The following is an 18,043-nucleotide window of genomic DNA, read 5'->3' on the forward strand; positions in this document are numbered from 1 at the left end:
TTGAAGGCAGTACATTTACATACCTCTATCTCCACAGGTCTGTGATTTGTTGGGGCTTTTGTGCTCATCCTATGAAAACATGATCCTTGAGGATCCATGCCTTGGTCCTTGAGGATCAATGATTTTGTGGTGCCTGCAAGCATCGGATCTATAATTTTTACTGTGAATTCTACCAATGAAAGCTTCAATTTGATGGCGTGGGGGGAAACTGGGGGGACCCAGTTGACTTTCAACATTCAAAATTTGCCTACAGGCTATAAAAGGCTGGCAAACCCTATGCAATGCTTTGTTTCAGTTCTAGAGGGAGCACGGCCATTTCCAAATACAAGTATGGCATCCATTTACATGAAGCAGCCTTGCTGAGAAGTCTGACAGACATTTCACAAGAAGCATGCAATCACTGAAATGGAGAGTATGAGCCATCCACCATAAGCAATGGCACAAGTGGAAAGAGCACTTGATTTGACAGGCCAATGTTTTCTTACAACAACCCTGGTTCCCCACTGTAGTCTACTCTTTGTTGTTTTTATTGTTCCTGATCACATTTAAGTGCATAGCAGTTCCTCATTTAACCTGAAAATGGGAAGTCATTTCAGAGAGGGAGGGGGTATACCATAATGACAAGCTGTAGTTTCCCTGGGCTAGACTGATCTGCCCTGTTGCGTAATTCCTCTGGTTACATGAGATCAGAGGTCAATTGCGTGCACATAAGCAATCAGTGCAAGGTTAAGTAACAGACATGTATTCAAAATAGAGCTGTCTAGAAAGGACTAGCAAAGCTATTTTAAGAGGCTCTGTAAACACTATAAGTTTGAATGATAGCACAAAGTGGATTCCTACTAACCATTTCTCAAATCTATAGCACTTCAGTGTCATTCTCAAAAGGTAATGTCACCTTAAAATTAACTTTTAAAAACAATTTCCTTAGTTAGGGAACAAAGTAAAATAGCACATCCTCTAAAGAAAACTAATATGAGAAGAAATTCTAGCTTTATTATTTTTTTACCATTTACCTCTGGCTGTATTTAACAGAGTTTCAGTTTTGAATTGTAGTAATATTACACATTATTTCAACTTTTTTTAAGGGCCATAAATATACTTCCAACACATGTAGGAGACTGGATGCACTTGTTTTGGTGTATCTAATCACCATAGCACATTATAGTTAAGATCAAAGCCCTGTTCAACCATTTGGTATCCATAATTATCAAATGCATGAAGGGATTGCGGGAACATGCAGGGCTAGTCCCTCTTCCACTCTGCTATGCATGCCAGTCAGACAACCTCACCTGATGCATGATTTGCATCAGTATGAAAGGTGTTGCACATAGGGTTTCCAACACAGAGTCAGCATCTCTGATCAATCAGAGGCAACCCTATGTACGTAGAAGTGCCCCCCTTGACTGATGGTGATTACACATCTGCTGGGAGGTGTAGCCACCACCTGCAGCAGCAAGGAAGTGGACACAATCCTGCACCTTTCTGCTGGCCCCTTCATGTGATCACTACCCATCGGCACCAAATGCTTAAATAGGGCTCACTGATGCTGCAGTTCTGCAGGATCACAGAAAAAGGACAGAATTTGGTAAGACGCACAGCTTCCTAAGAACTGCAGCTTCCATTTAAAAAGAAAAGAAAACCCTAGCCTGTGCACAGGCTATGAAGACAAAGTCAAAAGTGAGCAAGAAATGCCTGCTGAAATCTCTGGATATATGTGGCAATTGTCAATGAAGTCCAACAGTCAGAGTTGACTTTATAAAAATTAAGGATGACATTTGCTGTAAGATGTTGAAAATTAAACCACATGAATAAGATCTATGTCTATAGCCCTCACTACCATGCCCGACTTTGGTGCTGATGCAAACAAATGCTTTTAGAACAGATAACCTAATAGAAATTTCTTTCTGGAGCGTGCCTCAGCATTATTTTTGGAAATAATCCATTAGTACGACACATGTGAAGAGTCTATTTAGCAAGAAACTCCATATGGCTCTATATCTCCTAAATTGAACATTATCACATTATCTGTTCGTATACTGGCATGAAACAGAGAAAAAGAACAGTAGTGTTTGTCCTAATGTTTCCCACTAGAGAATAACCAAAGACAAGACTGTCACTTACTTGTAGATAAAATGGCAGGGTGCTGACTGTGGATGCAAGGTCCTATTGTGGTCTTCCCTATACAGAGGATTCACATAATCTGCACGATTTTTCCACAAGTGAGGCCAAAGTGAATAAGTCCGTTCTTGGATCCTGAGGGTTGATTTAAAAGACAAGTCCATGAAATGCACAGCTTCTTGTTCCAACCCAAAACAAGACTAAGTGCAAGTAAGTTGACAGAGCAGATGTACATTTAGGAAGTCTAGAATTCAAATGCTTTTGATTGGGTACTCTGACTGAACCTTCCCTATTCTGACTGGAGAAGGGCTAGAGCAAGGGATGACGAACCTCAGGCCCAGGAGCTGAATGTGCTCCAGCAGGCCTCCCTATCTAGCCCTCAGAACTCTTCCCAGACCACACCCCCTTCCCAAGCTGTAGTCCACATTGACCCTTGAATGCTTTTGCCTCACTGGCATGTGTCCCAGAGCTATGGCTCCATCTGCACTATACATTTAAAGCAGTATCATGCCACTTTAAATAGTCACAGCTTCCCCCAAAAGGCTACTGGAAACTGTAGTTTGTTAAAGGTGCTGAAAGTTGTTAGGAGACCCCTATTCCCCTCACAGAGCTACAATTCCCAGAGTGGTTTAACAGTCAATCCCTCTTCCCAGGGAATTCTGGGAATCATAGCTCTGTGAGGGGAATAGGGGTCTCCTACAAACTCTTTGCATTATTAATAAACTACATTCCCAGGATGCGTTGGGGGAAGCCATGGCTGTTTCAAGTTGTAGAATAGTGCTTGAAATGGATAGTGCAGGGGCTGATGGGAAACCCAACAATATCTGGAGGTAAGCCCCAGCAGTTAAACAGGCCTAGGACTGTAGTAAGCTTGAGCCATTTGAAATCCAAGACATAGCAAAACTCGCATCATCCCTGACCATTGGCTGTGCTGGCTGGGGCTGATGGGAGCTGGAGTCCAGCAACAGATGGAGGGCACCAGATTGGGGAAGTCTGATCTAACTTATGTAACAAGGAAGTAGCAGAACAAAGATTTTCCATGGCCAAGACTGTGCTTTGTAGCTTCCAAGTCATCAAAATGAAATACAACTATTAAGTGGTGAACGCTCAGTTAGTTTGTGCGTACATATTATTTAAGAGGGAAGTGTGCCTTACTTTAGCTCTCGCCTTTCCTTCTGACTGTTGCACAGGAAATTCCCAAACTGGCAGGAATAGATATGATGCTGTATGTGGATTAGGAATCTTTCATTGAATTCAAAGGCACAAGGAAATTGTTCCATAAGTTGCCAAACACACTCGATGAACTGATCAATAACTGGAGAGATCTCCTTTGGGTCTCCATCTAAATTGCCATACCTAAAGTAATCCCAGAATAAAAAGTTAATTCATAACATACGGTCCTTTTAAATTAATAGGAGTATGCACCACTGCATGTCCTAAACTTCAACTTAACATTTTTTTTTAAAAAAAAGAAAGGTTTGCTTTGGCATCGTTCCTAGCACCTCAGAATGAAGTTTAATGTTTGCCTTGGCATATGCATGAGAGTCAGCCTGAGCCGGAATAGTTAAAATATCAATGTAACAAATATTTTATTCACATAAAATCAGGAAAAGGATTATCTTGGGGCAGAAATAAGTCATTATTTCATGATAGGCCAGCTCCACCCAGCCCAATTTGGAATGGAGCCGTTTAAAACTAAATAATGTCAAACCAAATTCTACTAGAGTTCTGAATCAAACTAGGCCATCAGGAGGATCACAGGGCTACAAGCCTCCCCTTTTTGCCCCTCTCTAAACCAAAGGTCCACAGATCTTCAATAGGAAGTTTTATTCAGGTGGTCTATGGCGGTAAGTCTAATTTTTCTAAAATACGTTAGCATCAAGCGCAACACATTACAGTTGCTAAACAATGGGCAGAAAAACAATTAAGTGGTCCACCAAGATCCTCTGCAAGTTTCAAGTGGTCTGGGAGTGGGTGAGAGAAAACATTTGGGAACCACTCTAAAATTTACCCAGCTGAAGAGAACAACAGGTAGAGTTCATGGCTCAAGGACCACGACCCAGACTTTGCTGTAAGCATACATAGCAGCAGAGCTTGGAAAAGTAACTTTTTTGAACTACAACTCCCATCAGCCCCAGCCAGCGCCATGCTGGCTGGGGCTGATGGGAGTTGTAGTTCAAAAAAGTTACTTTTCCAAGCTCTGCATAGCAGCACCCCTGCTTTCTGGCCCCATGCATCCTACTGTACAGAAAACAGTCTACTAGTTTGAAGGGTTGTCTGAGATAGTCTTCTATATGAAGGTCTCCTCTATTTGAGGGCTGTCCAGTCCAAGTCTCGTTTGAAGATAAGGAACCATAAATAGAATGCGGGAGCCTTGAAGTTGCCCATCAACAGGACCTGCTCAGCAGACTGAGCAAGCCCACAAGTCACCTTCCCCACTGTGGTGAGATGGACCGCATTTCCATTTAAATCATAGTAATTCTTTCTAAATGTGCAACTATACATATAAATAACCATATGCAAATGTTATACAAATTGGTAGCCTCTTTTTTTTAATGATGCTAATTGTCTTTTTTAGCAGTGCATACCTGGGCACCCTAAACAGACACCCCCTCCACACATTCTCATGGCACCATCCAGATCTCAGTCTTGAGGCCCAGGGCTGCCGTAAAGTCCTACACACGGCTGTTCTCACCTGAGTAAGCTGGGGGAAAGCAGGAAGGGGGGCAGAACAGGATCCCAACATGAATGCCATACAAATCTGTTTTGAATTAGCTCAGACTGCAGTGGACCCCAGGCTTCACCCCTCCCTTCTACCAGAAGCAGCCTCTGTTGAATTGGGATCCCTTCCGTTTACAGAAGGGCAACTCAGGATCCAAGTCAATAAAGTTTTATAAGGGGTGGGAGGGAGAGAGAAGAAATAAAAAAGAAAGACTTGATTGAATCAGCCTTTAGGGACCACACCGTTCTGGTCCCCTCACCTCAAAAAGGATATTGTAGAGCTGGAAAGGGCAACCAAAATGATGTAGGGGATGGAGCAACTCCCTTATGAGGAAAGGTTACAACATTTGGGTTTTGTTTTTGTTTTTTAGTTTAGAGAAAAGGTGAAATTATTTATTTATTTGATGTACATCCCACCCTTCCTCCCAGTTCCTCCCAGGGCGGCAATAAGAGGAGACATGACAGAAGTGTATAAAATTATGCATGGTGTGGAAAAAGTGGACAGAGAAAAGCTTTTCTCCCTCTCTCATAACACTAGAACTCATGGACATCCAACAGAGCTGAATGTTGGAAGATTTAGGGCAGACATCTTCACATGGCGCACCGTTAAACTATGGAATTTGCTCCCACCATTCATAGTGATGGCCACCAAATTGGATGGCTTCAAAAGAGGATTAGACAAATGAATGGAAGATAAGGCTATCAATGGCTACTAGCTATGATGGTTACGTTCTACCTCCGCTGTTAGAGGCAGTAAGCCTGAATACCAATTGCTGGAAATCACCAGTGGAGAGAGTGCTCTTGCACTCAGGTCCTGTTTGCGGGCTTCCCATGGGCAATCTGGTTGGCCACTGTGAGAACACAACACTGGACTAGATAGGCCATTGGCCTGATCCAGCACACTCCACTTACATACTTACAGCCCAGTCATGTTTGAAGCAAATGGGCTCTACTATGGAGCATACCAGCAGCAATCCCATTTTTAGACACCTTAGTACAATATTTTCAACATGGGCCAACACTGCATACTCCTCGGTAGGCAAAATACTTTAGACTGCTGCACAGACATGCTATCCCATTTACTCCACTGTTGTGGAATGGCACTATGCAACACTGAAGGATAATGATTTTACTGGTGTGGAAACTGCAGCCATTACAGTCATGTACAAGGCAAGGTCCTGCTTATCTTGTATCACCACTGCAACACCATGCTTTGAAGACACTGCCCTGTTACTGCTGCTCCTCAATCAAATATCTATTTGCTGGTACAACAGCTTTTACGTCATAACAGTTATGGAAGGTGTAGCTCGCAGAAGCCAGAGGTATTATTTAGAAAGATTGGTCATTTGAGTTCCAGCAGCAATACAGGTGGTCATATTCAACTGGCTGTAGCCTCATCAGATCTACACATAGCAAACTGTGCTTACCTGTGATTAAATTTATGACCAAATGAAACCCAGTCTTTATCAATTAATACCTAAAATGAGAAAGGTGTGTGTAAGTAGCATGCAATGAAATTTGCATGCATGTATAAGAAAGCAGAAAACTCTCTTCACTGTCAGTCTAAGGCAGGCATGGGGAATCTGTGGCCCTCCGAATGTTATTGGACATCCATTCCCATCAGCCTCAGCCAGCATGGCCAATGCTCAGGGATAGTGGGAGTTGGAGTCCAACAACATCTGGAAGGCCACAGGTTAACATATCTTCCTGGTTGCTAAAACTAGCTATTAGCAGGATTTAACACAGCTTAATTCAAGGCTGATTCACATGTCACCTCTAATGAGGGAATCTACAGTATCGGTGGTGCTGCCAGCTGACCTGAGTACCAGTAAGAGAGGAAGTTGCAAAGAGTTTGGCCCTAGCACTTGCCTCCCTGCTCCAGATCAATCTTCAGGGGCTGCAGTTAACAATCTGGCTGCAGCCCTTTGGACCAGCTGAAGTTTCTGAACATTCTTGAAAGGCAGCCCCATGTAGAGCATGTTATAGTAACCCAAGCCAGATGTGACTAAGGCACGTGTCACCATGGCCAGATCAGACATCTCTTCCTACGCTTCCTATGTCCCTATGCTATACTTGCTCTCCGAGAAACTCATAGGACTAAGCCACTAGATACTTATAGCAGTTTTAAAATACTTTTTAATTTTAGGGAATACTTCTATATCAAAGCACATAGCTTCCTGCAAAAGCAAACATGCCTACCATAAATCCTTTCAGCGTTCTGTAATATGGATCTAGCAGAAGGCTTGCTACAGAGCAAACCTGAGCTGTCCGGTCCCATCCATCAGAACAGTGGACAAGAACACTCACTCCTTCTTCAGCGACAGCCTAAAATACAGAGAAAAATGAAGGATATGTACCTGCCAAGAGGACAGAGCAGTAATGTTTCATTGATTTGTGTGAAGTATGTCAAGCTGGTGCAGCCAACTCAAAGAATGACATCCAAATTTGCAAAAGATCCCAGGCACAGTGCCCGGCATCTCCAGGTAAAGCCAGGAAAGATGCCGGTCTCAAACGCTGGGGTATGCTGGTAGTCAGCATAGACCAGTATAGCCCAGAGATGAGGAACCTGTGGCCTTCCAGATGTTGTTGGACTCCAACTCCCATCAGCCCTTGCCAGCATGGCCAATGGTCAGGGAAGATGGGAGCTGTAGTTCAGCAACATTTGGAGAGCTATGGGGTTTCATAGCTTTACTGAGCTAGGTGGACCAATGGCCTGACTCTGTCTCAGACAGCTTCTTACGTTGCAGTGTAACCAAACAAAGAACACTGTAGTCATCATAATATACTTTGACAGATCTTTGCACATGGTGGACAGCCTTTTTGAGAAATATGTCATCTTTTTCTTCTGTCATCCCTGACCTTTAACAGGCAGCTTCAGGGGTCACACCTAACCTGTCAAGGTACTCTTGACAGCTCACTGATCCTGTATGTTATTTCTCTCTGGATCTTCCCATTGATTTTCCCTGTGGCTTGCAAGGGTTCCCAGCACTCCAGTCCTTGCTGCATCGTTTCTTTCGTACAATGCATGTTCACATACATACAAAATGTAAGGAAGAAACCTGGATGTTGAGAGTGTGGTGTGAACAGCCACAGGTACACAGGACAGGTGATGTTCCCTTGGGTAGAACAGGGTGGGCCTGGGACACGATTTGGTTGAGCAGCACAGCTCTGTATGGGACCAGTTTGTCACTGAGCAGCACCATCTAATTCTGTAGCACCAAAGCACAACACATTCAGGCTGTGTATATTTCTTGCATAATAAAATCCCCGAAGGCAGCAGTGAGTCAATACTAGACAATCAGATTTCCTATATCAACACATTCCCAATTTTCTTTTCTAAGAAGGGCACACTGTACCTTAGCAATAAAGATGCCTGCATCCATGATGGCTTTGATGTGCTTCAGCCAGCTGGAATTCTCTAGCCCCCAGAGGAAGTCACTCATTGAAGGCGATCTCAGCTCACAAACTGCAGAATAAATCAGTTTTGGTAAACAAGTTATTTTGCTTTATTGCCCGTTTTACATTGGCCATTCCAATATCTATCACATGGGGGGGGGAGATTTCAAAAGGGACTGGGAACTTGTTTACACATGCATATCCATAACTGCCAATGCAACTGTGTACAAGTGTACTCAGAAGAAAGTCCCATTGAGTTCAGTGGGGCATACCCCCTCCCCTAAGGATCACATAACTGTTGCAAGGGTGACTTTCAAGGGTGCATGGGCCAGCACCAGTCTAACACTGCTGAGAGAACCTTCACTTCTCTCAACATTTCAAAAATGCATACACATCTAGGGACAAGTTACAAGTGTATGGCAAATCTCAAATTTTATTTAAATGAAAAACCACCTAGGGAAGCAACCATTTTAAAGAGCATTTTGAGGGGTGGATGGTGGGTAAAGGGGTTAAGCAACCCATCTGTTTTTCACTCAAAGTTCTCCCACCCGCCCCGTGCTGCTTTTCCCTCTCTGCAGGGTTCCAGATGCAAACCAATCCAAATAAAGAAAGGTTTTTTAAAAAGAAACTGAGAGGCAGTATTTCAGTTTGTATAGACTGGATTCACTTTTTAGAGGCCACCACCCAAATTCAACCTGCTGTAAGGAATACTGTCTAAGGTCTTTTTGTGTGTGACAGCATTCACCTGTATGGAGTCCGGGCACCTCTTCTTTTTTGTGCCCATGGCAGCCACTTTGTGCCGCCACCCACAGCACTTTTATCAAGATACTAATACCAGCACCTCATTTTTACCAAAAAAGAAAAAAGCACAGAGTACAATTATATGTGTCATAAGCTAGAAGCCAGAGACCCTCAAGCAACGATACTAAAACCCAAGGGAGGATGCTAGGGGAATCGTAGCTTGAAACGTATAAGATGCTAAAGGAAGGGACCGTAACAGAGTTGTAGAGCATATGCTTTGCATGCAGAAGGTCCAGATGCTCTTCCTGATATCTCCAATTAAAAGGATCAGATAGCAGGTGATGTCAAAGTCCTCTGCCTGAGGTCCTGGAGAGACACGCCCAAATGGAACAGACCAGAGAGTAGCCACTGTGGTGCTCTCCAGATGTGGCTGGACCTCTCATCTCTGAGCATTGGCCATGCTGGCTGGGGCTGATGGGTGCTGGAGTCCAACAATCTCTGAAGGGCACCACACTTGCTATCCCTGGAGTAGAGAATCCTGGCTAGATGGACAAATACACTGACTTACTATAAAGACAGCTTGATTCTTTGACGTGCATGCCCTTACTTAACCCAGAGTATGTCCAGCTAATCTTTCATCTAGTGATCCGTCACAAAATGCCATTTTCAAAAATGGCATCTCGCAAAAGTGTCCTCATGATAGTGCACTGCTGACAAGAAGAAACCTGTCAAGTGATTTATGTATCCATGCAGATGGGAGCACACGCAATTAGCCGCTGGATTCGAATGGAGACGGCAGCCTCTTGTTTGCAAAGTGCAGGATAACACCAAAGCAGAGCTTTCCTCCCATATCAGAATCAATATTTGTTCTCCACTTTACTGAGCAAAGTCCACAAAGTCCTAAATTCTAGGCCTGCGACCGTATAGGCAGCAAGTGACCGTGGTGGCTGACATGCAGTTCAAAAGCAAGGAATGAAATTATTAAGAAAAAGCTCCATTAGATCCCAGTGGCACCTCCATATCTGCATATCAGCCTCAAAAAGCTTTACTCTATAAAAAGGTTCTGCAAAGAGGCAGGAGACAACCTGATGTGTGTGCGAGAGAGAGACTGACTCAAATCTTTGGCAAGCTCAGCAACTTACAAGACAATCTTATTTTGCTTTCCAACAGAGAAAAGGGATGGAGGGAGGGAAAACATAGTGGTAGACATGCATCCCTGTTAACAGGGCCAGTGCCAGGCATGCTGGGGACCATGGGCACCAGCCTGCCCCAGGCCCTGGCACCTGCCCACATGCCCCATCTACCTTTCCCTTGAAGTGAATGCTGGCCACATTGTGCGTGCATGCCTGCCATCAACCAAGATGGCGGCAGGGGCATCAGTCCCTTAGGGAAACCTCAGATGCCATCTTGGCTGATGACAGGCATGCACCAAAGCGTGGCTAGCATTTACTTCAAGGGAAATGTAGGCAGGCGTGGCAGGCCTGCATGGTAGTAGGGGGGTGTCTGGGAGCTCCCGCTCTGCGAAATGCAGCAGGGACAGGAGCCGATGCTGCCATGGATCGCAAAAGAGAGCGCTACCCACCCACCTTAAGGAGGGGCTCTTCAGGGGCCCTTGGCCAGGGCCCAACTGGGCCATCCTCTGGTGCCAGCCTTGCCTGTTAAATACAAAATGTATTTCTCATATTTGTATCCATGTTTGTATCTTCATATCTGTAAAGGTTTGTATCTTTACTACAAAGGCTGAGAGTAGCATCTATGTATTGATCTCATTTTATCCTCACAATAAGCATGTGAGGTAGGCGAGGCTAAGAAATACAGTGACTTGTCCAAGATTGCCAAGAAGCATCTTACCTGATTGGAAATTCCCACACCCAAATCTAACATTCTACAAACCACAGCTCATCCACCCTCTCCTTTTCCGATATCATATAAGGCCTTTTAAAATTAGGAAACATGGCAGTGTTTGCAGGTCAAAGTCTTTTGCCTTAAAGAAGCAAGAGTCCATCATACTCAGGGAACTGTTTGTTTAAAAAGGAGATATTGATGTCTCCCTTCCATCCCAGAAAACAGAATAAACAAGGATGGATTCAGACAGACATTTTCATCATTTGATGAGTGCAACATCAGGTGATTACTTCTATGTGTGAACAGGCTATCCCAGCTATGAAGCAGTTTGCTTTGAGACACTGTATCACCTCATATCTCCTAAGGAACAGTGCTTTTCAATTGAGTCAAATAAGACCTTCCGCTGCTAGTCATCAAGGGGCTTGTCCCCCCATTATATTCATCAGTTTGTGACTATACCATCAAATATGTGAATAGGCAATCACTGATATAACAACACAGATAGATTTTTTTTACATCACCTCAAAATGCAAAGCTTTCAGTGGAATAAATTCACACATTCAGCTGTTCACTTGTCCAAATGTTTAGTAACCAAATGAGAGACATGTGTGAACCAGGCCCTAATTTAAAGAAGCCATCAGCCCAAGCAAGCATAGCCATTAGTCAAGGATTATGGGAGTCCAACAACTTTTGGAGGGCCATAGGTTCCCCACCCCTGCTGTATAACAGGGCCCAGGAGCACATTTGGAAATCTATGGAACTGCCATGGGCACGACAAAATACGAATTTCACAGAAGAAAAACTGGTGATGCTTAGAAACCCCCCTCCCCAAAAAACCCAATGAAACAATCACACTGCTCTAAAACAAATAAAATAAACAAAAAAGCAGGCAACACCCTCTCAGACATAGACACGCACACACATCCTCCAAAGAACAAAAAACAAAAAGGCCAACAATTGGGAGGGCAGGAGACCTCAATGGGCACCAAGGGAGCTATCTGAGGGTGCCATATTATCCATGGGGACCACATTGGGGAGCCCTAATTGTATAGGATCAGTAGGGCAAAGTTGACATTTACAATATGTGTTGCTGAAATACAGAGGCACATACAGCTGATGACTGGTCATTTTTGAGCCCTTGCCCCTTTAGGATCTCACCCCACCAAAAAGCACAAATGAAAAAACACAAAGTTTACCTTCCAGCATTTTTTGGAGACTGCTCCTCATGACATGAATGTTCTCAATACCTATGAACTGAAACTTAATGTTGGAGTAGTTGTCTTCATTCTCATAGCCTTTCCCAGCTGCTCTGTTTGCCATTGCATTGAGCTGCAAGGGAGAGCAAGAAAAAGAAAAGAAACCAAAAGGAGCCGGAACAGATTATGCTTATTCTGTTACCATAAAATAAAATGACTAGCCAACATGGTGTCCTCCAGATATTGTTGGACTACAATTCCCATGATCCCTAATCATTGAACATGCTCGCTGCAGCTGATGGGAGTTAGAGTTCAAAACATCTGGACAGCACCACATTGACTACCCTTGTCATAAAGCAATGACATGCAGTACATACAAAAGCAAAACCACTTACAGTCAAGTATTAACTCCACTGCATAGCTAACCACTAAAGGCCACCATTTAAATGTATTTGCACAGTCAGGGAGAAAGAAAAACAGAGCAAAACTGGAGCTTTCTTCAAAATTTGGGCTGCAGTAGCTCCAACTACTAAGAGGTTTTATTTATTTATTTTTCAACAATCAGATTTTTCCCCACCCTTATTTCAAGGTCAGAGTGCCACACAAGACCACCCTGCCATATTGTATCCTCACAACGAACATGTGGGGTAGGTTAGGCTGAGAACTAGTGACTTGCCCAAGGGGCCCTAGTAGATGTTGTGGCAGAGCAGGAATTTGAACCCACGTCGTCTCAGTGTAAATCCAACATTCAAACCACTGTGCCACAAATGGCTCTCAGTTGACACTACAACAGGTGGTGTGCCTTTGGAGGGCTCAAATTTTGCAAGGATACCTGTGATCCTCTGCCTACAGACACATACTGGGCACAGACCAACAGGATCCTTGTCAGTTAGGGACAAGCTACCTGACGCTGGGACAGAAGGCTCGGCATCACGTTGTCCCCAAGCTTAATTTTTCTCCATAGAAGGGAATGGCAGCCCTTTATGGTCCTTGGAGAAGGGCTGTAGCCCAGGGGCAAAGGGTCTGCTTTGCATGCAAAAGGTCCCAGGTTCAGTTGCTGGAATCTCCAGGTGGGGCTGGAGGAAACCTCTCCCTGAAACCCGAGAGAGCCACTGCCAGTCAGCGTCAACCATACTGGGCTAGATAGATCAATGGCTTGACTCAATATCGGGCAGCTTCCTATGTTGTTATATGGGCTGGGCTGCGATTCAGAGACCCAACTGGGGTGCATTGACCAGGGGGTTGGACTTGATGGCCTTATAGGTCCCTTCCAACTCTACTATTCTATGATTCTATTCTATGAGACTTGACAGTAAGCGCCACTGAACTCAATGCGGCTTACTTCCAGGTGGACATGCATTGGTTTGCCCTGTAAACTAGCTCACTTTTCCTGGTGGCCATATTCATTGAGAACTAAGCCTGCCATAACCTACTGAGCCCATCATAGGCTCCATCACTCTAGAATGTGATGATATGCTGAGAACTGGCTGGAACAAATACTGATGGTGGATTATGTTTTCTGTACAAATGCTTTGGAAAACTAAAACAGCAGCTGCTTCCTTGGCAGCAGAAACATCAATTTCCAGCAAACAAAACCCTTGCATTTTTCTCTTAGCACATAAAATTGTGTTTGTGCCCATCCAGCTCTTGTAGCATAATGCCTGCTCCATACATTATGGTTGCGATTTTAAGAGGGGAGAGCATGAAAATAATATAAACAGAATTTCTGGTTATTTCTTATCCAGTTGGGTTCATTTTTGAGTTATTAAACCAAAGGCTGGTTTCAGCTGCACAATATATCCAGAAGATGGCAATCTCTCTTCGGTACCACAGTGGATATAAATATGCTGATGTGCTCTCAGTTGTTGCATTTTTTGATGGCCTGGGTCAGTTTGCTTGAGGTACTGTTGAGTTAATTAGTAATGGACTTTTTTTTAAAAGGAAGAGGTCAGGAAGTTTTATCATTTTAAGACTTATGTTTATCATGTTAAATTTGTCAAGTCAGAGGTATGGATGCTGCTTAAATACATTCAGAGGGGAAATCAGAGGCAGATTTGTAGTTCTGAGCACAGTACAAGTAAATTGGAATTAAACCCACCCTTACAAAAATCCAATAGATTCTATTGCAAGTTGGAAGGCTTTTTTTTTTTTTACAATAATTTTTATTCAAATTTATTCAAAAAACAAAATCATAAAACATTCAAAGACAAAAAACAAAACAAAACAAAAATGATTAAACAAAAAAAAATAAAATGTTGACTTCCCATTTGTCACATATCAAATCAGTTATAGGTCTACAATATATAACAATCCTGTCTCTTAAATCATATTATAAAATCACTTTCCTCCAGTAGTTATCTTAATTAATCATCAAATCTCATAAACATTACTTTATTCTTTCCACAAAAAGTCAAAGAGAGGTTTCAATTCTTTAAGAAATATATCTATCAATTTTTCTCCAAATAAACATGTCAATTAATCCATCTCGTTAATAATTATAATAATCTTATTGTCATAACCATAGTCCAAATAAACATTTCGATTAATCCATCTCATCAGAATCTGTTAGGTCCAATAATTTCAATAGCCATTATTCCATTATCCCTATTAGTTCCATCTTCCATCTTCAATAGTCCTGTTAAGTCCAGTAATTTCAGTGTCCAATCTTCCATTATCAGTATTCCATAATAATCTTGCTGTTGTAGCCATAGTCATATAATAAGAGTCTGATGGGAATTTCCTCTGTCCCAAATATTTTCTTGCCATCCATTCTGAATAAGTTGCTGAAATACTGTTGTAAAGTCATATCTGTGTTCTTCTTTTTTACAAAATGCACTGGCTCATCTCTTAAGAGTTTTTCCATTGTCACATGGCTGCAGTTAATTCCATAGATTTTCTCTATATCAAGCTCCATCACATCATTCCAGTCCAGAAGATTATCCAAGCCATTGATAACTTTATCTCTAATATCTTCATTAATTTCTTCAGAGATAACGTTAAATTCCAAACAGTAGATTTTATTTCTAAAGTCCATAAACTCCAGATCTTTTTCCAATTCCACATTTGTTCCAATCTCCAGGGCTTGTATCTTCCCTTTATTTTTTCTTTTCTCATCTCTGATCTCATCCTCCTCTCTCACAGGATCCCCTATTTCTTTAAGCTTCTGCGTCATTTTGCTCAGTTCAATTTTCAGCTCCTTACTACCCTGTCGCAGGGTTTGTTTCGTTATCTCAATCTCATCCATTATTTTCTGAAACATAGTTACTTCCAGATTCTCAGCCACTTTCTTGATTGCCATTTTTAAAACCACGAAAACAAAGCAAAACAAAAATAAAGAAGAACCACTTCTTATTTCAGCAACAATTGGGTTAATATTCCAGGCTTGATGACATCACAGTATAAACAGAGCAACCTGCCTTATCTCTCTATGTTCAAGAATGCAAAACAAATTTAGTTCCCAGCATCAAAACAGTTAGTGGCGTCGTGAAGAAGCAGATTCGTCAAAATAAAATAGACCAAAAAGAGAATAGTCCCAGACAATATAATATTCCTCGGAATAGAAATCAGGAATAGAAATCCCTCTTCTGTTTATTATCTTTAGAATGCACTTCCAGGACAGCTTTTTGCGACAGAAACAGAGATAAGCTGTTAATTTCGTGAATAACAGAAGAGCTATATCTCACCCAGAAGTTGTCCAAAGCCGATCAATCTGACAAATCTCCTTTTGCTGCAACAATTTAAACCAAGTAAAAAAAATAATAGAAAGAAGGGTGCTTGCCTGTTAGTCCGTTCTCTCTTTAAAGAAAAGATAAACGTATCGCTTAAACAGATAGAGCTTGTTAGGAAGTCCGTCCGGCATTGTTGGCTGGACCTTATCTCATAAATTAATGAAATCCAGTCCTCCCAACAAAAACAGGCTTTTGAGGTTGATCTCTACGTGCAAGTTGGAAGGCTTTTTTGATGATAGCCTGCTAAGTGCAATTCAAATGCTCTTATTGCATTTAGTGTTGGTGTTGCATTTGTTGCTCTTATTGCATTTTGTGTTGGAAAATTGCCCATTTTCCCAAAACAAGTAAAAATGTTTGCAAGCATTCCGTGACAGCACAGAATGGCTACCCAGTCAAATAATGGTCTAATGTGAAGAGCGCATATCAAGAGGCAACTTAAAATCATGGTATTGCAAGTTTGGCTGGGATGGAACTTGTGACACACACAGAGAGAAAGAAGAGAGAGAGAGAGAGAGAGAGAGAGAGAGAGAGCACTACCTGAGAATTTCTAATCAGGGTTAATGGGAGTTGGGGACGCAACCTTGTGGGAGAGGGCAGCACATGTTGCTCTCTATCCACTGCTCCTTCAATGGAAAGTAAATCTTGCTGCATTGCAAGATTCAGGGAAGCAGGGAGTGGACAACAATATGGTGATGTCCATGAATGCAAGCTACAGCATTCTACTTTGACCACACATAGTTTGCAATAAGGAAGAAGGAATCAAGTCACGCAGTAGCCTTTTCCAGTTATTTAAATAAAACCCACGCACAATAAGCATGCATACTTCAGTGTCGAACCATGCGACTATGATCCAGTGTCGGATCAAACTATTGCGATGCCAATTCTACACCTTCCCCACCTGCATTAATTTTACCTGCACTGAATTATTTTCTCTATCAGTTTAAATATGGTGTGTTCAGCCAGCTTAGAGAAATCTCACTTTTTGTCTGATACACCCAACTCCTACAAAACTGTTCATATCAACATCTTCCTAAAAGTCTGTATCTACAGTATGTGTCCTGCCTGAAGTTGAGAGACTCCAACTCGACAGTGGCGTTTTCTCTTTTTTTAAAGTATTAAAGACAGCTGCAGTGCATAGCGCCTCATGTAACTAGCTACTCTTTCTAGGTACTCAGCATCTCCCTGTAGCGCTAGCTAAGCAAGACTTCGCGACTCCAAGACGCTGACTCAGCAACTGTTTCCCCCCCCTCAAGTCTGTTTAAGTAGGTTGGGAACACCTGTGCAAATGGAGACTTCTCCTTGGCTGGGTCTGTTGAATTTCCTGCCTAAAGCGTCTTCCGAGTGCGGGGTGAAGGTGGAGCCTCAGCCAGTCTTGTTTTCCCACTCTGAGAGAGGGGAGCTGCTAACTGTCAGCTCAGGCATGGGAAATTGAGGTGCGCCCGGCTGGGAAGTGTCTGACGGGTCAGGCTGAGCTCCCACAGGGGGACCTGGAGTTGCGGGGGCTGTGGTGTCAAAGACAGGGGTTGGGGTGCCCTCTAGATGTGTTCTGCTGCTTGATCCCTCCCCAAGTGATTTGTCCCAGTCCACATCCTCATCCTCTGTCTTGCCCCCACCTGCCCACCTCCGCCTGGCAGGGCTCATGACAGAATGTTAGTCCGCTATGTAACAACAGCAAAGTCCTGTGGCACCTTAAAGACTAAGAACTGCACTCAGGCATAAGCTTTGATAGGCAGGGGCTCCTTCATGACATACTCAGTGGTGCTTAGTTCCTAGTAAGTGTGTTTAGGATTGAAGCCTTCATCACATCTGTTAGACTCTTTGCTGTTCTTGCACCTTCAAATAAGCATTTTAGATTAGAGTAAATAGGCTATCCATTGGCCATCCTGACTGAGGCCAACGGGAGCTGCAGTCCAAAACATTTGGAGAGCACCAGGTTGGGGAAGGCTGAAATAGATATTGACATGAATGACATCAATGAACTTAAAGCAACAATTGCTGTAAGTAATGCAAAACTCTGTGATGCAAGAAACTTGTTAGTATCACTAAACTTTTTCCAATGAGATCTTGGCTCACACTAGACTTAACAGGAAACCAGGATTTCCCACAACATGCACAAGACACTCCCTTCCTTTTTCATACCAAGACGGAGATTAAGATTTAAAGTCAACGATTTCAAACCCTCAGTGTTGTCTGAACTCAGAGAAATGTGGTTTATTTAAACTATGGCTAGTGAAAACAAACCAGATCAAATCGTGGTTTTGATCCTGGCTTTTTCTCACTAACCATAGTTTAAATAAA

General features: G+C 42.8%; 1 protein-coding gene across 7 annotated transcripts in view; it reads right to left on the reverse strand.

The window, feature by feature from the left end:
- MTMR7 (myotubularin related protein 7) overlaps nucleotides 1–18,043 on the reverse strand; it is a 72,181-nt gene that overhangs the window by 3,653 nt on the left and 50,485 nt on the right. For all 7 annotated transcript variants that reach the window (XM_061584180.1, XM_061584181.1, XM_061584182.1 and 4 more), the window contains 6 exons: nucleotides 12,018–12,150; nucleotides 8,196–8,305; nucleotides 7,039–7,164; nucleotides 6,267–6,316; nucleotides 3,274–3,474; nucleotides 2,122–2,253 (listed from right to left, as the gene is read on the reverse strand). In XM_061584180.1, the coding sequence (XP_061440164.1) occupies nucleotides 2,122–2,253; nucleotides 3,274–3,474; nucleotides 6,267–6,316; nucleotides 7,039–7,164; nucleotides 8,196–8,305; nucleotides 12,018–12,150 (752 nt within the window). The remainder of the gene's footprint in view (nucleotides 1–2,121; nucleotides 2,254–3,273; nucleotides 3,475–6,266; nucleotides 6,317–7,038; nucleotides 7,165–8,195; nucleotides 8,306–12,017; nucleotides 12,151–18,043) is intronic.

This window comes from Rhineura floridana, chromosome 9 (assembly GCF_030035675.1).
Source record: "Rhineura floridana isolate rRhiFlo1 chromosome 9, rRhiFlo1.hap2, whole genome shotgun sequence".
In the NCBI taxonomy this organism is placed as follows: domain Eukaryota; kingdom Metazoa; phylum Chordata; class Lepidosauria; order Squamata; family Rhineuridae; genus Rhineura; species Rhineura floridana.